The following is a 23675-nucleotide window of genomic DNA, read 5'->3' on the forward strand; positions in this document are numbered from 1 at the left end:
GTGTTCCCATATGGCAGCAAGGTAGGCACATGGGTCTTTGACTAATGTTAGTGTGGAGGATAAATACTAGCAGGACTGATTGGGTCCAAGACACTGCCGGCTGTTGTAATTCCTCTGATATTCAATGATAGAGCCAATGTAATGGGTGAGTCGCTGATTCAGGGGGCCGGTGCAGACATGATGGGCCGAAGCGCCTCCTTCTGTGCTGGAATAATTCTGAGTGACCTCATGGCTCTACTGGTGATGTCACTGCCCAATCCTCATGCGTCCATTCACAATTTACAAGGTGGAATATCCCTTCAAAATTACACCCCTATCAAACTAAAGGATAAATAGATCTCAGGTTCCCAGGAACCAGAATTTTTGTTCACCCCCTTTAAATCTCTTCAGTTATTGCCATCACGCCCGGCCACGTCAGTGACATTATGACGGAAGAAGTTACTGAGTGACATTTTCGTAAACCAATAGGAGTTGGGAAGCCTTCCGTTGACGTAAAACGTGCGTGATGCGTGATGCGTACGGTTTGGAGGCGGGGTTTACACTTGCCTTGCGCAGTTGTCTTGCCTGTGGGAATGTTGTCCGTCACCGCGTGCGCACCTTCTCCGCGCGTGCTCACTTTTGAATAATTAACGCACCGCCCGCGCGCACTGATTGACATCATGAAACCAGCATCTCAGTCGAGTGCTGCAGAGCAGATCCCGCCCATGCCTCGTTTCGATTGGCGAACGTGACTGCGGAGGGTGGGTGGACCTTTGAACTCCGAGTACCAATTGGGCGACACGCCTGTCAGTCACTCAGATGGCGAGGCTTTTTTTCATTGTGAAGTTAGGTTGAGCAGCAGTAGATGGAGGAAGCTCCTTAGTGAATGTTGAGTGTATTTTGTGAGAGTGTGCTAATAGAGTCATGATTGGATTTCTTTGGCTGGGCAGCATGAATTGTGAAAGGTCATGGCACTGAGTCCTGATGATGAAGACTATGACACCTCTCAGGTCAGCCTTTAAGAATCATTTTACTACTTTACTTAAAGGCTAATGTGCCTGCGTGTGTTGTGTGGTGATGTGGGGAGAAAGTCTCAGTAGTGTGTGCTGTTGCTACTGGGCAAGGCCTTTTCATTCCCACCCTTAGAAAATACACAGCACTAGAAAATAATGGTGTCTTTTCCACAGACATGAAAAAGCTTTAGGGAAGTGGGATAATTCGTAGCTCATGGTGTCAATCTCTCCTTTTCAGAAAGAGAGTGACCTAATTATTCAAAGCAGCCTTTTAGGAATTTGCTTTAATTAGCCATAAATCTTTGCACATCTTCCCCTAGATAGCAGGATACCTCCTTGTTGTGCATCATCTGCATGTAATGACGGTGTACACATGGATTGAGAATATCTGTGGTGTTTTTTAAAATCAATTTATATGTTCCCATATACTTCAGTGCAATCTTGAATGTAGTTTGAAACGCATTGCTGAATATAGTGATCAAACGTTTAGATGTTGGCAGTGTGAATCAATTTCATTGGGAAAGTACCTTTCAAATTACCAATTAACCAAGAATAACTAGTTGTGTTGTTTTGTTGCATAACCAACATATTAAGTATATATTGCTTTTATATTAAATATCCATTTAACTGGTGCCCCTGTTAAAATTAAATGCTTTTTAAAGCATTACTGTCTGAAAATGTGTCATGCACATTGCAGATTTTTAAAATGGCTGTTTTAATATGCCTATTATGAATCATATTTTTCTAACTTGGCTCTAAATGATTTTTTTTATGAGGAGGAAGGGAATTAAAATAATTATTATTCTGACACCCATTGAAGGATATAAAAGCACCTTGAGAATTACAAAGTGTTAACCTTTGGGCTTAATGAGCTAATGTTTTACCAAAATCCATTGTTCTGCAAAGCAGCAGCTTAGGGGCTGAGGGTTCCAGGGGTTTTGTATGTTCCTAACTTTACTGAAGGATCAGTACATCAATATTATAATGAGCTTTTTCTTTCAGCAAGCTAATCTTGAGTGGATACACTTAAATGTTAAGGGGTACATGTCGAAGTTTTGTTGTGTTGACTTGTTTTTTAAACTATGGATGGTGAAGGAGACAGTCTTGTCCTATGTATATTTTATCAAAAGATTCATTTTTCTCTGAGGTTGTGATGCATTCCACTTTGAAATCAAATAAATCTTGATTCTCCAAGCCTAACCCCTGTAACTGCAAGTTCCTTGGGCACAATTCAGGTTTGTTTGTCCTGTCCCTTGTACAAGTTGTTGTCTCAAGTATTGGAATTGGGTAGCCATTACAGTCATCCCGTGATTAGTTTCAGAACCTGGGACAGGTTATAGTGTCCTTGGTTTAATCTTCAAACGCTTAAGTGAGGGACTCTATCAAGCTGTGACATCCTGCATCATCTTTGAATGCAAAAATGAAAGTAAAAATAGGACAGAATTAATGATTGTACTGAATTTGATATATAGCCAAGTATAATGTAAGGAAAACTATAAAGTGCAAAATAAGTTTATAAGCTGCAGCTTTTAGCTGCTTGTAGTCACTGGGATTGGACTCAAATGTAATGTTGTAGGTTAGTTCTGGAGCATTATATTAATATGTTTAATGCAATCAGCTGCCCGATGGACAATTTTGTAAAGTCTAGGTCAGAAGTGGGCTCATCAATAAAGTTATTAAATGCTCCCATGTTGTGAAACAAAGATTGTGATCAGCTAATACAGTATGGACTTAAAACTGCAAGATAGTTTTCATTACATATACTTTTTAAAATATGCTTGTTTACTTTGTTCTTTAGTATAGCAAAACATTTGAAAGTAAATTTGTTCTTTTTGGCAGAGTAGTTTAGTGAGCTTGTATTTTTGTGACCAGCTGGCAGTGTTTTGGGCATTGAGTCTCTTGATTGCTTTTGTATGGTTTGGGTTATCATGCTTGGATTTAAGAGGCATGGCTCAAGCACATTTTATTTGCCTAAGCTACCATACTGTGTTGACTAGCTGCTGTACTCCAGCCTATTGTTTAGTCGCTGCTGTATTGAGTGGCTGCAGAATTTCTGTGGTTGCTGTATTGGGTGGGTGTTTTCCTTGTTAGCTGGTTCAGTAACTGGGAGAATAGTTCAAAATTTACAGTGGGAGTTTGGCAATAAATTGCTTCAAACCTTTGCTGTGTAATTTATTTGCCATGTTGCTGTACTTTTAATAAACTAACATTTAAAAATGTTTTTAAATTTGAGAATCTTTTTATGTTCTTAAATTAGAATGAGAATCTATTCATTCACAAGTTGTTATGATCTATAATGCGCTGCCTGAAAGGGTGGTGGAAGCAGACTCAATAGTACCTTTCAAAAGAGAATTGGATAAATACTTGGTAAGGTTGCAGGGATACGGGAAAGAGCAGGAGTGTAGACTAATTGGATCTTTCTCTCTTTCTCCTTTCTAGCTTACTTTTTCTTCTTTCTCCCCCTCTTTTTATTCTTTTCCCCCTCCTGTCCCTTCCCCCTTAATTTACTCACTTCGCTTCCCTCTGCCCCTTCTCTCTTCCTCTCCTCTCTCTTCCCTTCCCCCTCCTCTCCTCCCTTGTAGCTGTTGACACCTCACTGAAATTGCCATAATTAATGTGTGAGCTTTTGCAATCAGTGTAGCTGAGCACAATCGTCTATATATCATACATCTACATACATGTATTTTATGCAGGGGTCCTGGATTGCATCCTTAGCACTACTCCAGCTGAGATCAGCTAATTCAGCAAAATTGCTGGTTGAACCTGGGATCCTGTATGGCTCAGCTTCTCACTGCATAGCCACAGAGTCCATGTTATTAACTTGTACGCTTATACTAAAGGATTAGTGATTTGAGTTTATTTTATTAAGTGATAATCTGTTAGTTTATGGGAAATAATGTGATTAATGTGTATATATCATGGAATTCTTACTAGATTCAGCACCGAAACAGACCCTTCGGCCCACCAAGTCCGTGCCGACCATCAACCACCCATTTATACTAATCCTACATTTAATACCATTTTTTTCTCCTCTCACATCCCTACCTTCTCCCACCTACCTGCACTAGGGGCAATTTTTTTTACAATGGCCAATTTACCTATCAACCCGCAAGTCTTTGGCATGTGGGAGGAAGCTGGAGCACCCAGAGGAAACCCAAACGGTCACAGGGAGAACTTGCAAACTCCGCACAGGCAGTACCCAGAACTGAACCTGGGTTGCTGGAGCTGTGAGGCTGCGGTGCTAACCACTGCGCCACTAGTGCAGTTTTATAGTCCAGTTTATAAAAGCAGGGAGGGTGGTGGCAACATGGAGAGATGGATGGAGAGCTGCAGAGAACAGGTGTGCAGTGGCTGAAAGAAGCCAGCAATGGAAGAGTGGAACATGGAGAAACCCAGTTGGAGAAGCAAAGGGTACATGTGGGGACATAAGGCAAGAGGAGAACATTTAAGTTCGAGCAGGGTGAGGCTAATGTGGTTAACTGTTAACCATCCTCTGAAACAGCCAAGCAAGCCACTCAGTTGTATTCAAGAAGGCAGCTCACCATTACCTTCTCGAAGGCAATAAAGGGTGAGCAATAAATTCTGTCCTTCCCAGCGACGCCCACATCCCATTAATTTTTTTAAAGAAACATGGAATTGATAGCCAAGATGAGAATTTTGAAATCATCTGTTTGGGGCATGGGAAGCTAGTGGAGCTTGTGCAGCAATGAGAGGATGTGGCTTCATAAGATGCATTTCTAAAGTTTTACTGATGCAACTGTAATGATAGGTAGTTGTAGAATGACACCTGAAAGTGACCAGCTCTAACTCTGAACAATTTCTGTTACTTTTCAGCACACTTAAAATCCAAAGCAGATCATTTCTTCGTTGCAGTCGAACTTTGTATCATTTTCTTTTTATCGCTGTTTCCTCTTTAAGTACATGTTGAGCCTTGTCTTTGCAACACGTAAGCTTGTCTATGAGAATGTTGCTATACTTGAAACTACAGTCATTTCACTTCAGTTGTACGCTTTACTGTTTTCAGTTATTTATATTGTAGCAAAGATCTTTTTAAAAATAGGCTCTTTTCTAATGGTTGATCTTTGCAGTCCCTAAATGCTGATTTTTGTTAAAGAATAATGAAAGTAATTACAAGTTAGAAACTGAGGAGTTCAATTTTGAGAAACTGCTGCAACATTTAAATGGTTTGCAAATGATCTGAGCTGCAAGATGAGAGGCAGTTCTGAAATAATTACATCTTTTTTGTTCTAGGTTATGGACTTCATGGGATGGTTTCACTCTGTTTTTGAGCTTTTATGTGTTGGGGTTGTGAAAGCTGAGGGAAGTGTGGACTGTAACAAGGTTTCTTGCTGATGGTAGCTATCTTGTTGGACATTAATGGTTGGAGTAGTTCATGTTATTAACTTGTAAGCTTATACTATAGGATTAGTGATTTGAGTTAATTTTCTTAAGTGATAAACTGTTAGTTTATGGGAAATGTGATTCTTACTAGTACAGTATAATCCAGAGAAATCTAGAAAATAATTTCTCAAACACTTGGTTGATGCCCTCTAATAATTGCTAGTACAGATTGAAATTTCTCTACTGTAAATTAGATGTTTTGCATTTGCCTGAAGGAGTGTTGTCTTTTGTTGCCTGTCGATCTTACAGTTTTCAACCGACTCAAATAGTTAAGAATCTTGGGGAGCGGGATTTGAAGGTGTGTGACTCCCTTTTATTTCCACTTTTTAAACTTCCAGGGTCACATATTTGCTGATCTACTCTCCAGCCCTCCTTATGTCATTCTTCAGGTTTTTTTTTGTTCTCACTACACTCGCTGGAGGATGAAGCCTGTCCCTGCTTCTTGCAGTACTGTGAATAGATGAGAAACTCAGCAGGGTGTGGGAATTCTCATCCAGTTGTCTCATTGTGTATTCATGATTCCAGAGTTGCACGATACCACAGCATCCAAAAATCTAGTACTTCAGTAACAATCTTCTCAACAGTGTTTTTGGATACTAAGGTAATCAAAGAATGTGGGAAGAGTGCAGAAAGGTGTAGCTGAGGTAGATCAGCCATGACCGTAGTGAATGATGGAAAGGCTTAAGGGGCCGAATGGCCTACTCATAGAATCATAGAATGGTTACAGCGCAGAAGGAGGCCATTCACCCTGTCGTGTCCGTGCCGGCTGTATGCAAGAGCAACTTAGCTAGTTCCACTTTCTGGCTTTTTCCTGTAGCCCTGCAATTATTTTCACCAGATAATTATCCAACTCTTTTTTTGAAACCCACAATTGAATCTGCCTCCACCGCATTCTCAGGAATACATTCCAGAAACCAATTGCTGCGTTTATAAAAAAAAAAGTTTTTCCTCATGTCGCCTTTGGTTCTTTTGCCATTCATCTTAAATCAGTGTCCTCTGGTTCTCGACCCTTCCACTAATGGGAACAATGTTTCCCAATAACTCTGACCAGATCCCCTCATGATTTTGAACAATCTCCTCTGAACCTTCTCTCCTCCAAGGGGAACAGCCCCAGCTTCTCACATTTGTTCATCCCTGGAACCATTCTTCTAAATCTTTTCTGTAGCCTCTCTAATGCTTTGACATCGTTCCTAAAGTGCGGTGTCCAGAATTGGATGCAATACTCCAGTTGAGGTGAACCAGTGTTTTCACCATAACTTACATAATAGAAGCAGGAGTAACACAGTTGATGGCTGGGTGAATGAAAATGACCACTTTGAATTTAATTTTACTAGGAACTGGACGTAGAGGGGCATTTTGCACATTAAATACAAACAACACATGTGCCTGCCCTGCTAATCAAAGTATTTTTGAACCGGTTATGGAAAGGCTACATTGTATCTGTGTGTTTCAGTGACACCAATCCATGCAGATTGTTTCATTTCCTGTTGGGTACAGCCTCTTTTTCTGAACTGCATCTCAGATATAAAATAAAAAATCAGAAGTCAGTTTTGAATATTTAGGTAAGTAATTCAATATTTTCTTATTAATGTACTAGACCATCAGTAATGAGGTGCAGAGATGCCCCCATGTCACATTGGTACTGTCGGGACATGTGTTGAACACTGAGTAATGACTGCAACAAGGCTATTAACACAATGGATATACTGCACATAATGATCACAATATACCAATCACACTATATGGTGCAAAATTATATTTTAACATCAACTATTTAACATTTCAGTCAGATATTAAGGTTTGTGATTCGTGTACTACGGTGTTAAATTTAGCAGTCAACATATGTCCACTGACGCACAGTAGAAATGTATTTTACTGTTAATAGCTTGACAGCATTTTGTGATTGCAGAAACTAATTACTTTGGGAACTGCTTTGAGGCCTGTGAAGTGTGTAAATAATTATTGGTTGTTACTTAGTGTAATTTTACCTTGTTAGCTTCTTGCTTGTCGTCTTGGACCTTCAATGAAGTTCAAAATATAACTTGCTCTTGGGCTCAAATTATTCTTTACTGATTTTGTTTTCCTGGTTTCATCATGCTAAAATAAAAACTTGAGGAGTACCTAGATGGGAAAAGAAATGGTTTCAACAATCAGTAATAAAAGTTGATTTAAAAGATTCTTAAGTTATAGCGTGCAAAATAGTAGTTGCAATGATCATTTTCTCCAGTTTCATTGAAATAGATTTTTAAAAAATGTAATTAATGTTTTTAAAAATGTAATTATAGGTCTCAATCCGTATGAAGTTGAGGAATATCATTGAGATATTTCAGCTATTTGTGTTCAGCTAAACAATAAGAATTACTATTTAGATTTTCATTTTGAGTAACTATTCAGTTAAGGTTTATTTTATACTTTTGGTAAAAATGCGTAATAAAATACACAGAACATTAACTCTCTTCCCACTCGCCCCCATAAGCTTGTGAAAATTACAAACCTGGGCAGCAGAGGAAAAACAAAATGAGAACTCCTTCCTGATTTGCTATCGAGTGACTCTCTCCGGAAATGCGTTATTCTCAGCACAAATGAAGAAACATAGAAACATAGAAAATAGGAGCAGGAGTAGGCCATTCGGCTCTTCGAGCCTGCACCGCCATTAAATACGATCATGGCTGATCGTCCAAACTCAGTACCCTGTACCCGCTTTCTCCCCATATCCTTTTATTCCTTTAGCCTTAAGAACTATATCTAACTCTTTCTTGAATATATTTAATGATTTGGCCTCAACTGCTTTCTGTGGTAGAGAATTCCACAGGTTCACGACTCTCTAGGTGAAGAAATCCCTCCTCATCTCAGTCCTAAATGGCTTACCCCTTATCCTTAGATTGTGACCCCTTGTCCTGGACTCCCCCGCCATCGGGAATATCCTTCCTGCATCTAGTCTGTCCAGTTCTGTTAGAATTTTGTAGGTTTCTATGAGATCCCCTCTCATTCTTCTAAACTCTAGCGAATGCAAGCCTAATCGACCCAATCTCTCTCCATTCATCAGTCCTGCCATCCCAGGAATCAGTCTGGTGAACCTTCACTGCACTCCCTCCATAGCAAGAACATCCTTCCTCAGATAAGGAGAACAAAACTGCACACAATACTCCAGATGTGGTCTCGCCAAAGCCTTGTATAATTGCAGCAAGATATCCTTGCTCCTGTACTCTAATCCTCTTGCTATGAAGGCCAACATACCATTTGTCTTAACTGCCTGCTACACCTGCATGCTTACTTTCAGCGACTGGTGCACAAGGACACCCAGGTCTCGCTGCACCTCCCCCTTTCCCAATCTATCACCGTTCAGAAAATCTGCCTTTCTGTTCTTGCCACCAAAGTGGATAACCTCACATTTATCCACATTATACTAAATCTGCCATGTATTTGCCCATTCACTGAACCTGTCCAAATCTCACTGGAGCTTCTCTGCATCCTCTTCACAGCTCACACTCCCACCCAGCTTTGTGTCCTCTGCAAACTTGGGTATATTACATTTAATTTCCTCATCTATATCATTAATATATATTGTGAATAGCTGGGGTCCTAGCACTGATACCTGCGGTACCCCACTAGTCACTGCCTGCCACTCGGAAAAAGACCCGTTTATTCCTACTCTTTGGCAGACAGGAAACAACCAGTTCTGTATCCATGTCAGTACCTTACCCCCAATCCCATGTGCTTTAATTTTGCACGCTAATCTCTTATGTGGGACCTTATCGAAAGCCTTCTGAAAGTCCAAATACACCACATCCACTGGTTCTCCCTTATCTATTCTACTCACTACATTCTCAAAAAATTCCAGTAGATTTGTCAAGCATGATTTCCCTTTCGTAAATCCACGTTGACTTTGTCCGAACCTGTCATTGTTTTCCAAGTGCTCTGCTATTACATCTTTTATAATGGACTCCAGCATTTCCCCACTACTGATGTCAGGCTAACTGGTCTATAGTTGCCTGTTTTCGCTCTGCCTCCTTTTTTAAATAGTGGGGTTATATTTATTTATTTTATTTTTTTTATTTAGAGATACAGCACTGAAACAGGCCCTTCGGCCCACCGAGTCTGTGCCGACCATCAACCACCCATTTATACTAATCCTACATTAATCCCATATTCCTACCACATCCCCACCTGTCCCTATATTTCCCTACCACCTACCTATACTAGGGGCAATTTATAATGGCCAATTTACCCATCAACCTGCAAGTCTTTGGCATGTGGGAGGAAACCGGAGCACCTGGAGAAAACCCACGTACACACAGGGAGAACTTGCAAACTCCGCACAGGCAGTACCCAGAATTGAACCGGGTCCCTGGAACTGTGAGGCTGCGGTGCTAACCACTGCGCCACTGTGCCGCCCTTTAGCTACCCTCCAATCCGTTGGAACTGTTCCAGAGTCTATAGAATTTTGAAAAATGACCAGCAATGCATCTACTATTTCAAGGGCCACTTCCTTAAGTACTCTGGGTGTAGATTATCAGGCCCTGGGGATTTATCGTCTTTCAATCCCATCAATTTTCCCCAACACTATTTCTCTACTAATACTGATTTCATACAGTTCCTCCTTCTCACTAGACCCTATGCTCCCTGACATTTCTGGGAGGTAATTTGTGTCCTCCTTTGTGAAGACAGACCCAAAGTATGTATTTAATTGGATGATTGGGTTGTTGGAGGCCAAACATCAAAGCCCCAGGACATAACTGCAGGAGTTCCTCAGGGTAGTGTTCTAGGCCTAACCATCTTTAGCTGCTTCATCAATGACCAACCCTCCATCAAGTGGTGATTGCACAGTGTTCAGTATCATTCATGACTCCTCAGATACTGAAACAGTCTGTGCCCACATGCAGCAAGACCTGGACAACATTTCAGGCTTGGGCTGATAAATGGCAAATAACATTTATGTCACACAAGTGCCAGACAATGACCATCTCCAACAAGAGAGAATCTAACCATCTTCCCTTGACATTCAACAGCATTGCCATCGCAGAATCCCCCACCATTAAAATCCTAAGGGTTACCATTGACCAGAAATTTAACTGGGCCAGCCATATGAATACTGTGGCTACAAGAACATGTCAGAGACTGTGAATTCTGTGGTGAGTAACTCACCTCCTGACTTCCCCAAAGCCTGTCCATCTACAAGGCACAAGTCCGGAGTGCGATGAAATATTGTCCACTTGCCTGAAAGAGCGCAGCTCCAACAAATCTCAAGAAGCTCAACACTATCCAGGACAAAACAGCCTGCTTGATTGGCAGCCCATCTACAACCTTTAAACATTCGCTTCCTTCACCGCCGATGCACCATGGCAGAAGTGTGTACCATTTACAAGAAGCACTGCAGCAACTTACCAAATCTCCTTCGACAGCACCGTCCAAACCTGCGACCTCTACCACCTAGAAGGACAAGGGCAGTAGATGTGATTGTTCTTTCACTGTTGCTGGGTCAAAAACCTGGAACTCCATTCCTAACAGCACTATGGGTGTACCTACACCAAATGGATTGTGGCGGTTCAAGAAGGCGATTCACCACCACCTTCTCGTGGGCAATTGAGGACGGGCAACAAATTTTCAAATTCCATGAAAGCATAAAGTTAAGATGTGTGTATGGATGTTGGTTGAGAACCGAATTGAGTTGCTGTGATGCCTGCATAGTCAAATAACTAACATAGCACCTGGAGTCTGTTCAAGTGCGGAGGTTATGGGAAGGTTTGGGGGAGCAGGAGGCAGGCAGATGTTGATGGGTGAGATGGATGGGTAGAGTATCCAGTCAAACGAGTGAATTTTGGTTCTGATCAGATGACCAAATTTGCACATGTTACTGCAAGGTTATTGCATGATGTCATAAAGATAAGAGAACTTTCCGTTGGAGCAAGGAACCTGAGTAATAAAATTACATTGATCAATTCCCTAAGGGGAAATTACACTGGAGTTTTAAGGCAATATACTGTCAAAACTTGTAAGTTGCAACGCAAAATCCCCTAGGAACACATCGGCATTCTTCATCCAGAGTTTGTGTGTGAACTTTCAAGAATCATGTGGACTTTCCCTCCCAAACCACCTGTTTGGTTTTGAAAATTGTGAAGTGACCCAAAAAGCTACCTTCTCAGTGTATTTTTACATATCCACTATGCTGCTGAGTAATGTATCTTTTTTTTATTTGTATCCTTGGCAATCTTGGAATCTTTTCTGCAGTGGCCTAAGCATACGTCAGCTAGAAAATAATCTGCAGTCAGAAGAGAATGGGGTGGCATTTGGTTGTTCTGTCATTAGTATGTTCTTTTTTAAAGAAGGATTTTTATATAGTGTCTTTCACGACCTCTGGATGCCCCAAAGTGCTTTACAGCCAATGAAACAGGACATCCCAATTTTTCTTTAAATTGCCACTGTGCCTAATGTAACAGGCTGGAATCCCATGTACAGTACTGCCATCTTTTGATATTATGATCAACTTACTGCTGATGAATAGGAATGAATGCATTCTTCTAAAGGGAGTTTCTGTGTTGCAATCCAAAAATGTCTGACTCTAATGATTTTCAAAGCAGAGCCAGTTCATTTTGCTCACTTATCTCTGCTTTGTAGTGTGCAACAACCATGGACATTTTAAGCCTGTGTCTTGGGGGTCCTACTATAAAATCGTTAGTGTCTGCACATGCAATAATTAGAAGAGAATTTTTGGACTTGTGATTTTGCTATTGTACTTTCACTCTGCAATATTGTGGCATTTTTTTTTTTATCACTTGTAATCAAAGACAAATTTATTAAGCCCATTTCACGGCCTGGGGTGACCCAAGCGCTTTACAGCCAATGAAGTACTTTTGCAAAGTAATGTAGGAAACGCGAAAGCCATTTATGCACAGCAAGGTCGAATGAACAGCAATGAAATATGTTTTCTAGTGTTTGAGGCATAAATATTGACCAGGGCACCAGAAGAATTCCCCTGCTTTTTGAATAGTGCTGTGGGATCTTTTGGATCCACCTGTGAGGACAGATGGGGCCTTGGTTCAATATATCTTCTGAAGGACAGCACTGCTGGCAGTGCAGCACTCCCCCAATACTGATACTGTGTCAGCTTAGATTCTGTGCTCAAGCCTCTGTAGTTGAATTGGAACCCATAAGCTTCTGACTCAGGTGAGTATGCTACCACTGAGCTACAGTTGACCCATAAACAATTCTGATCAGAATAAACAAAGCAATGATTGGAGTTGATTAGAAGTTACATTTGCCAATGTGGATGCCAAGTGAGGATAGGATGTGGTGCCCCCTCAGAATACTGAATATCAAGGCTGTTGCAGAGAAAACCTGGTGCCCTTGGAACCATACCCTGGTGAGGAATTGATGACTTCAGGAGGAAATATAACTTGCAGGTTGCGTGGGATAAATGGGAGAAAACTGGCAGTGGGTGGAGTGAATAGGAGAAAATAACCAAAAGAAACTTCCAGTATTTAACTACTAATTGCGCTACTGTTTCACTTAAACTGCTGCTAAGTATTTGGATTTTCATTGTGAACTTAATTTTGATATACTGAAGTGACTTTACAAAAAAACTAATTGTACATTCTGACCTCATCAGTTACTCCGCACTCCAGCATACAGTGTCCTAACAAAAGCTAGGACAGGCTTTCCTCACAGTCTGCTACCTTTGCTATCTACTTTTATCCCCAATCAATTTTTTTAAAAAATTATCGTACACCAGTACAACACTGGTGTGTGTGTGTGTGTATCTAGTCAAGATAAAAGTGCAGAGGTTCCCTTTTTTGTATGGTCTAGTGCCTGTCTGACTATATGTACAAACAGTATTGCAATTACTAGTTGGACTTCCTTTTTTTTTACACATTGTTCACTGCTGAATCATATTTGATTTATTTGCATATTGGCCATTTAAATCAATTTGGTTATGGATGCATGGGGCTATCTATGCTAACGTAAGAGTTTTAATCCAAACCTTATCTCCGTTCCACTTCTTTGAGGGCCACGATAGCATTAGATGTTTTTGCCAAAATTCACTCATATAGCTAAGTGGAGGTTGTATTAATAATAGTTTCTGGCAGTAGAAGTTTTTTTTTGACTCCAGGAAAAGAACAAAACGTACAATAATTTGTAGAGTGAGGAGTTTGTCAAATGGCCACAATGGATCCAATTCAGCAAGTGACTTAGAATTGAAGACTGAAAGAAATAAGCTTTATTGACATGCCACATGTCTTTATCCTTCAATAAACTTCCACATTTCTGTTCCTCCTTTTTCTTCAAATTACTGGATGACTCAATTTTTGCAGTACATCTCAGTCATACCTGTGATTAGAATCAGACATCTGAATCTTATCTAATTTGGCTCAGTTTAGCTGCCACAGCCTTCCACATCTGATACAGCACTTAAGTACTGCTAATCCACGGTTCTTCTATTGGTTTCTGTTGTTCAGGTTCTGCTCTGTCAATGACACTATTACAATTCAAACCTCTTGACCTGCATTGGTGGCAACAGACATCTGGATTTTCTGAGGTCTTTCAATCTACCACCAGTACTAGAAACTACCTGGTCAGCAATGCGTTGGCTTTGAGTCAGTTTGGTGTGTCAATGTACTTAACAACATGATGTAAAGTAACAGTGCAAATATTGTGCACTAGGTCAGCTCAACATCTGTTCCAGGTCTGTGTTTTATATAATTTTTAAAAAAGCACAGTAGAGCAATGTACTGTCAGATGCCTCTGAAAACAGTCATTCTGCCTGTGTGTAAGATCTGTGTTGCCCACCAATAAGGCTTGGGTTACAGGAAAAATGGGAGTAGTGGGGGGGAAATGTTTTTGGTATTGCTCTTCCAAAACCCAGTGCAGGTATATTTTTAAAAAAATTAACAAAACACTTGAAAAATTGTTCAGAGCACCAACAGCAAGAAGTTGTATTTAGGTAGCGCCATTAACATAATGAAACATCCCAAGACACTTCACAGGACTATTATAAAACAAAATATGACGCTGAGCTATATAAGGAAATATTAGGTCAGATGACCAAAAGCTTGGCCAAAGGGGTAGGTTTTGAGGAGTGTCTTAAAGGAGGAAAGTGAGGTAGAGAGCTGGTGAGGGGTAGGGAGGGAATTCGAGCTTAAGGCCTAGGCAACTGAAGGTACGGCTGCCAATGGTGGAGTAATTAAAATAGGGGATGCTCAAGAGGCCAGAATTAGAGGAGTGCAGATGAGAGTTGTGGGACTGGAGGAGATTACAGAGATAGGGAGGGACGGGGCCATGGGGGGAATTTGAAAACGAGGATAAGAATTTTAAAATCAAGACATTGCTTGACCGGGAGCCAATGTAGGTCAGTGAACACAGGTATGATAGGGGAATGGGACTTGGTGCAAGTTAAGACACGCGCAGGAGAGTTTTGGATGACCTCAAGTTTATGGAGGGTAGAATGTTGGAGACCAGCCAGAAGTGCATTGGAATTAAAGGCCTGCTACCTGACCCGACGACATGTCTGGTTCGGGTTGGGTCGCACTTCCAGGTCCGGCTTTCGGGGTCGGGTCGGGTCCGAGTCGGGGACACACAGTATTAATTGGACTTGAAATGTTTAAAAAGAAACTGATTTGAAATTGGAAGGTAGGTAAAGTGAACATTCTGGTGATTGGCTCTGGTCGGGCGCGGGAAAAAATGGAAGGACTCTGGCCTGGTCGGGCTTGGGTCCGATGTGGTTCTGTCAGGTTCGGGTCAGTTTTTTTTTCCTGACCTGAGCAGGCCTTTAATTGGAATAGTCAAGTCTTGAGGTAACAGAAGCATGAATGAAGGTTTCAGCAGGAGATGAGCTGAGGCAGGGCTGAAGTTGGGTGATATTACGGAGGTTGGAAATAGGTGGTTTAAGTGATGGCACGAATATGTGGTTGGAAGCTCATCTCGGGGTCAATTGTGACACCAAGGTTGTGAACAGACTGGTTTAATTTCAGTCTTGCTTGGGAGAGAGATGGAGTTGGTAGCTGGGGAATGGAGTTTGGAGCGGGGGCTGAAACCAATGGCTTCAGTCTTCCAGAACATTTTTGCTCAACCAGTACTGGATGTCAGATAACCATGAGTGCAGCATCTTCGAGAACATCATTCAATACAATTTCAGTACTTTTTCAGTTGGTAGCTTACTATTTCTGCTACTAATGACCAATCAAAACATTTTCTGCAGTGAAAAGATTGTTTTCCTTTGGCTACTGCCACCATGGTCTAGAAATTGTGGTGAAGGAAACAAACACTGCATCAGAATGAGCAACCCTGAGATTCACCTGATATTGGGCCTTGGGCCTCCTTTACATCAGACCACCAAGTGGCCAGTCTGAATTTAGCTACAGTGGAGGAGTCGAGAGAGGTGGTGGTGAAGTAGAGCTACGTGTTGTCAGCATACGTGAAAACTAATGCTTTGCTTTCAGATGTCACTGAAGGGCAACATATAGTTGCGAAAGAGGAGGGGACCAAAGATAGATCCTTGGGGGACACCAGATGTAACAGTGCGGCAGCAGGAAGAGAAGCCATTGCAAGTGATTCTTTGGCTCTTGTTAGATAAATAAAAATGGAACCAGGTGAAGAGCAGTCCCATCCAGCTCTATGATAGTGGAGAAGCGTATGGTGGGGGTGGTCAACTGCGACAAAGGCTGCAGACAGGTCGAGATGGACGAAGAGGGAAAGTTTACTTTTCTCACAGTCATGTAGGATGTTATTTGTGACTTTTATAAGAGCTATTTCGGTACTGTGACGGTAAGGTGGAAACCTGATTGGAAGGATTCAAACAAGGAGTTCTGGGAAAGATGGGCAGGGATTTGGGAGGGTTAGGGTCAACAAGTTCAAGGAGGTTGGAGATCAGTTGATATATTTTGTGTATACTTGCACAATTTTGGCAATATCCTGAAGAAGTTCTGGTTTTCCACTGACACTATGTTTCGGTAATAAATTGGGTGTTGAGCCCCATGCCAACTGCAAAGAGAAACTGATTGAGACCCCTTCCAATAGTCCTTGACTGAAGCTGTATTTACACTATTAACATCCCTTAGTCTCTTATACCAATTACTACTTAGTTTATTGTGTCCAAAAATAATTTTTGTGCTGTGGATTGTGGTAAGTGAAATGACTACTATAATTAAAAGACAGCACACTACAATCTTTTAATGTACCCAGTGCACTTTAACCTTTAAAGGTATATATTAATGATTTGGATGCAAATGTAGGGGGCATGATCAAGAAGTTTGCAGACTGCACAAAGATTAGCTGTGTGGTAGATAGTGAGGAGGATAGCTGTAGGTTGCAAGAAGATATTGATGGTCTGGTCAGATGGGCAGAAAAGTGGCAAATGGAATTCAACCTGGAAAAGTGTGAGGTGGTGCATTTGGGGAGGTCAGTGACGAGGGGGCATAGGTTTAAAGTGATTGGTAGAAAAGTTAGGGGGGAAGATGAGGAAAAACTTTTTCACCCAGATGGTGGTGGGGTCTGGAACTCACTGCCTGAAAGGGTAGTTGAGGAAGAACCCTCAACTTATTCAAAAGGAGTCTGGATATGCACCTCAAGTGCCGTAATCTGCAGGGCTACGGACCAAATGCTGGAAGGTGGGATTTGAATAGGTGGATCGTTTTTCAGCCAGCATAGACACGATGGGCCAGGTGGCCTCTCTGTCTCAAACGTTCTCTGATTCTATGAATCTGATACACATGCTGTACAAACTGCTTTGCTCCTTGTTTGGATTTTAGGATGAGTCTTTTCAGTAATAACACACCTTGACAATACTGATAGTAGGATAATCCTGTAATGAAATTGTTTTGCTCTGGACATTTAAGATTCGTTGGGGAGCATTAGATATCCCAAACACAGGAAAGCATCTGATGTGTGAGAACAGGTGAGGGGTGTGTCTGCGTGTCTGTCGCACATCAGAGATGCAGCAGTCAGATGGTGTGGTTTACTAATGGACCGATGATACAGCAGGCCTCAAATGTATGTTGCAAGAATGCTACATTAACGTACTAGCAGCTTCCTGGAGCACATTAAAGGACAGTAACACTTTGTATTGTACTTTGCAAATGGGGGTGGGGAAAGGGTTGCTAATTTCGATTTAAAGATATACTGTCCTGGACTTGGGAGAGGACACTTTACTCACTAATTAACGTGATCAGTTTCTTTCCAGCTCTGGGCACTGTAGAGCAGCAATCAAAGCAAATAGAATAACCCTTTTGAGCAGCATTTCAGATGCTTGTGTTACAACTATTAAGTCCTTAAATTTCTCAAGCCAGATAGAATGATAATTAACCACTACATACAGTTCCTAATCCCAATTTATTTTGCACTTCTTGAAATCTTTGTGCCACATCATTTACAGTTTCACTTCAAGCCATCTCTCCTTCACTTTTTGCTTCTTCCTGGACCACCTTTTCCCGTTATAATTTTATGTCTTTTCCTCCCTTTGCCTCTCCTCCTATCATCTATCCTTTTCTCACATGTGTCTCACTTTCCTCACATCTCATCTGTGCAAAGGATCTTTACATAATGTGGTTTGAAATCCTATAACAGCTGGATTCTGTGATCAGCTAAGATGGAATGAGGGTGGCCTTCCTCATCTGTATTTATTTTTGCCATCTGTAAAAGAAAACCCCAACTATCAATTATCTGACATGGTGGGCTATTTTAAAAGAGAAGAACTGCAAGTCACCCATATTTATAAAATAGTGTTTTGTACTATGCTATCCATGGATTTAATCATGAGCAAATTGAGTCAGCATGATATGATCTGGGGTTTCTTCACTTGAAAATATTAAGGAGTGCAAGGGAGTGGGATTAGACAAACTAACTCCAGTGTGGAATTTACACAGTTGACCAAATAGTCTCCTTTTTATGTGCTGACATTTCAATGATTCCATACACCTAACACTGACCATTACTTTAAGAACTTGCATGTTTACAAATTTAATTTCTCCATGTATCAGGTGAATTGAGATTAAGGTCGGCATTCCATTAGCCTTTTGATTACCTTCTGTACCTGTGCAAGTAGCCAAAGTAACTTGTGCACTATACACCTAAAAATCCTTTGATCTTTCAGTCTCTGATCATTAAGATAATCTGATTGGTCTATCTTGGATCCAAAGTTGTTGACCTCACACTTCCCACGTTGAACTTCATTTGCCACAGTTTTGCCCACTTACTTAAGTCAGCGTATGTCCCTTTTCCATTTCTTGCTCCCGTTTACGCAACTTGCTGTGCTTCCTAACTTAAGTGTCATCAGCAAATGTGGATCAAGAAAAAGTTCTATATCCAAGTCATTGATTTATGTGGTAAAGAGCTGAGGCCCTAATATTCCAGCTGCACACTAAGAATTGCAAGTTTTTGCTAAGCGTTATCAATACAATAGTGTTTTGCTGTAGTCCTACCTTGCCTGTTTTTAACATTTTGAAAATGCATTTGAAATGTTTCAAAAATGTATTTGAAAAAATGTCTGTAATCAGACAGTTTTTTTTAGATTCAATGTTTAACTCAGTACTACAGATAAATAAATTATAGATCTCTTGCATTCTGGTATTTCTGCAGTGTTAACATGTGAATCCAGACATGTTGCATGGATAAAAGGAAAGTGTGTAGTCTGTAATGTTGGAGAGTGAGTGGTGGTATGAAACCAATACAAAGTTAGGTTTAGGGGAAATGAGTGGGCGGAGTTAGAGACCTGAAGCCTACTTTTTTTACTGACTGTTTTTGATTTGCCTCCGGCTAACAATTTTAATTTTAAAACATGACAATGTGAAATGGGTATTTTGTGTGGAATTCCCCACACCATGCCCCCCTGGTAACCCTGTTTAAACGTTTGTTCCAGTGATGAGTTTTAGGGGTTTTGATATTGACTCTCACCTTTTAGCCATTGCCCTGTTTGAATAAACAGGAAATGATAATGGCCAGCATAAGAGGATTGTGACTATGCTTTTTAAAGGTTCAAACCAGTTGCATCTCTGTGGTGAGTGAATAGCCATGGTTGGAGCCAAGAAGGTACTGAATTTTCTCAAAAAGCTGCTTTGCCTAATGTTCCTGTATGGCCAATCTTTCAGTGATATTGCAGCAAACATGTGATTTTTAGCTTGATATGTTCAGTGTTTGCCACAGACTAGAAATATTTAAAGCTAGAAAGGGAAAGATGATTTGGATTGAATTCCCAGTTGCAAAGGCTGGTAATTTTAAAGATGGTTTTGCTGAGTTGTTTGTCTACTGTACTTCATGAACTGAAATTGAACTTTCGAGCTTTGGCTTTGCTAGCTCAGCATTTTCTGACTGACTAAAACTGATCACTAAAAAGCAGTTGTAGCAATTTACATTTCGTGGAATTTGAAGAAAATGTGTATAAACTAAATGACTTGCACAACTGCATTTAAGCAACTATTAAAATCCAGTGAGTAGATTAGTATTTGTAAAATCATAACTTTTTCTATCCAATGAAATGTGTACCATAATTTAAATCTACTCTAAATGCAGCTTTTTGACACAGGCTCAAGCAATTCATTAATTTACTCTTGCTGCAGTCTAACCCAGAGCTCCATGTTGTGCTTGTGTCTGTGGCTGGGATAGTTTTAATTGATACAGAAAACAAAATGCTACTTTATTTTTAGTTAGTTTTCCCCATAACACAGTCTTCACTTTAAAGTGAGGAGTTGTTGAACTGAATTGAAAAGAAACCATTTATTTGATTTGCCACAGTATATACATCTGTCCTTTTTTAATCTTTAAACTTCTAAATAGAGGTGGCTGGAAAATTGTACTCTCCTGCACTCCTGTGATGAAGTGAAATCTTGTTTCCAGTGAGTGGTTAAATGGGAAATACGAGTTTTCAAGTGTCATCTGTCGTCGAATTTTGAGACGTCTTTATGGGGGAACTGTGCACGTTATAATTGGTGCTCGGCAGTCTCTGGTTACTGATTTAGGAACTTCCTGTACTCTGCAGGATTGCCTGCAACAGCAAAAGCACCATCAGAGGCAACCCTGTGATCTTGGTGTCATTGGAGGCACCAGCCTGCCATCAGCAGAGTCTTTTGTCAGGGTTTTTAAATAGAATGCCACTGTTGACAAAGCTAAATGATTGAGTCCATGCCAGTGAATTTCTGTTGTACAAACAATATTGCATTTTCACTACCCTGTATGCCTCTTATCAATGACTAGAATGATGATCCCAGATGTGACTTTGCACTGTTTCTGTAAAATGGTTTCTAGACGCTTCTGTGTAAGCACCCCTCTGCCTTTGCAAATATTGACTCCTCGTTGGTGAACCCAGGTCCTAACTTTCATTGGATAGTGTCAACTACCCAAATAATGGTATAATTGCAGAAAATGTTTCAATGTTTGTATGTAGTAATGGAAATAACATGTTAGTAATTCAGTAAATATAGAAATCTGATCAGTTTGGATCCCTTAGGGACAACCACCATCCCAATTTGAAAGCCTATTGCCTATGGCTCTGCTTTCAAATGATATGCATTGGTACGGAAAGCTGTTGATTTTGTTCATAACTGTTTTTCCTCTTTGCTCAAGTAAATTTGGTTATCTAACATTTTAGTTAGAAGGAATGATTTGACGATCATTGCTTCATCCCTTTACAAGCATCACATGTCTGTTAGAATTGCAATTTTGAATAATTCCCCACTTTTTAACTGGGATGATGGTTGGAAAGAGAAGCTGGGGAATGATAAAACGACTGAAGTGACTTGCTGATGAATTTCTGCCTAATTTGTTTCATGGTGTCATATCTTGAATATTCAATAATTGCTTTTTAAATTCTACTTAACTTAATAAACAGACATCAAGGACTGTAGTATCAACACTAGCATTTATGTTGACTTGACAAGAATGTCACCAACAAGACTAATTTCCTCTTTAGATTTCTGTGTACCTGCACTGGTTTCCTCAAAGAATTGGACAACTGTCTGAAATATACAAGATGCTTCCCCCAACTGGACTTGTGTATTTAAGTATTGTTCGTCAGCTGACTTGAAGGCTACAAGCTGATTGCAGGGAAAATGTTGCATAACATAACCTTGAGCTGTATGGGTGAATTCATTAATCACTGTTTAAATACACTTCACCTGGAACAGTAGGATTATGTTTATATGGAATGCTATCAATACCCCTTATTAGATTTAAAAAAAAAACTTTCTTAAACACAGAATTCAATCCATCTTGGTGAAAAACTTTGGAATTGCCAATTTCTGCTTCTGGCATCTTTAGATATTTGAACTTCTACTTTTGGCCTTGATTATATACTGTTAGATTTCCATAGAATGTGTAGACCTGTCCACTTGATCTCCTGCGTAATGTTGACCTGGGTGAGCTCCTGTTAGCAGGGTAGTAGTATTTAAAGATTGCAATCTCGAAATTGGTTTGCCTCTCCTCCCCCATCAACTCTCCCAAATCACCACTCCACTGAGAGTTCCAGAGAAACTAACTAACTAACTGTTCAGACACGTGGATGGTCATATTTTTGGATTCTTGTGGGAAGGTTGAATCAGCCTGGAGGATAAAGGTAGTCATGTACGTAGGAGGTGAAGGAGCATGATTTCTTTTGGAAAGGGAGAGGGGGTGAAATGTGAGTTTTGTGTAATGAAATGAAATGGACAAGGAAAATGTAACCCAAAAACAATGGGATGAAATTTAATTATCTTTTCTTTCCTCATCTTTCTCCTCTGCTTAAAATATTGGCTAACTTTGCTCAAGGATTGATGGTTTGGGTTGGAGATAAGCAGAAGCGCACTAAACAAAGCATTATGGTATGTGTGGGCATCTCAGATTTCTTTTGAGAATAGCAACAGAAGCAGGGTAGTATTTACATGTGATTGAGATTTGCAGTGTTTTAAAGGTAATTTAGTTAAAGCTAAATATCAGTGAATAATATTGGAATTATTGATCCTGACCTGAAAGCCCTGTGGTGGGAATCTAGTTCTGTAACTTACAATAGCTTATTTTCTGGAACGCTGGTAGTTCAAATTTTTTGGGGGAGGTGGTTAGAAATTTTTTTTTCAGCATAATGAACTGGTAGTAGGAGTGTACTTGTACATTAAAAAAAAATTCAACTTTAGAAACTATACAGTGATAGTGAAAAGTATGTGGAAACATTTTGTAGCAAGAATTTGGATTTCAGGTGAGTGACAGTATGCAACAGCGCCAGTCGTCATCTGTCAGTCAAGTCCCACTCTGGAGACTTGTGCGTATAATCTCGGCTGATGCTCCCAGTGCAGTACTGAGAGACATTGTAGAGGTGCTGTCTTACGGATGAGATATTAAGTGCAAGCTCTTGGGTGGATTTTTAAAAAAATCATTTCATGGGATGTGGGGGTTGCTGGCAAGGCCAGCATTTATTGCCCATCTCTAATTGCCCTTGACAAGTGCCATTTCAGAGGGCAATTAAGGAATCAACCACATTGCTGTGGATCTGGAGTCACATGTAGGCCATACCAGGTCCAGGTAAGGACAGCAGATTTCCTTCCCTAAAGGACATTGGTGAACCAGATGGATTTTTAGAACAATCAACCATGGTTTCATGGCACCATTACTGAGACTAACTTTCAATTTCAGATTTTTGAATGATCTGAATAAATGGAATTTAAATTCCACTAACTGTCATGGTGGGAATTGAACCTGTGTCCCTGAGATATTAGCCTGGACCTCCAGATGTCCAGATTACTAGTTCAGTGACATAACCACTACGCCGCCATATCTTTCTCCACCCCCCCCCCCCCCCCCCCCACCACTTTTCCAAGTTGCCATGACACGATTTGATGAAGAGCAGGGGAGTTCTTCTGGTGTCCTGGCCAATATTTATCATTCAATCAATACCACCAAAACAGATTATCTCGACATTTATTTCATTGCTATTTGTGGGATATTGCTATTTGCAAATTGGCTGCTTTCGTTTCCTACATTATAACTGGCTATTCTTCCTCAAAAGTACTTATTTGGCTGTGAAACACGGGATGTTCTGTGGTTGTCAAAGACATGATATACGTGCAATTGCTTTCTTGGCCTTTTGTTTCCATTATCTCAATGTCAGCATTTCTAAGGATTTGTTGTGTAGTACTGTTCATATGCTGCTATGCTCATTGCACGCCTAGAGAAAATGCACTCTGGGGCCATTGTGTACTTCACCTTCATAATTCAGTGATTTTTCTCAGGAAGGTTTGCTAATCTGAGAATGGATAGCTAGGAGCAATTTACAAGACAGAAATTGGGTCAGTATATTTGTAAGTAGATGTATAACTGAACCCTAGGAGAGAT

General features: G+C 40.5%; 1 protein-coding gene across 4 annotated transcripts in view; it reads left to right on the forward strand.

Moving 5' to 3' along the window:
* The first annotated feature begins 833 nt into the window (after positions 1–833).
* The window catches only part of LOC137346594 (lysine-specific demethylase 2B-like), a 174186-nt gene continuing 151344 nt past the window's right edge, over positions 834–23675 (forward strand). For all 4 annotated transcript variants that reach the window (XM_068010123.1, XM_068010126.1, XM_068010124.1 and 1 more), the window contains exon 1: positions 834–989. In XM_068010123.1, coding sequence (XP_067866224.1) covers positions 948–989 — 42 coding nt within the window. In that variant the 5' untranslated portion in view covers positions 834–947. The remainder of the gene's footprint in view (positions 990–23675) is intronic.

The sequence above is a fragment of the Heterodontus francisci genome, chromosome 30, assembly GCF_036365525.1.
Source record: "Heterodontus francisci isolate sHetFra1 chromosome 30, sHetFra1.hap1, whole genome shotgun sequence".
Lineage (NCBI taxonomy): Eukaryota > Metazoa > Chordata > Chondrichthyes > Heterodontiformes > Heterodontidae > Heterodontus > Heterodontus francisci.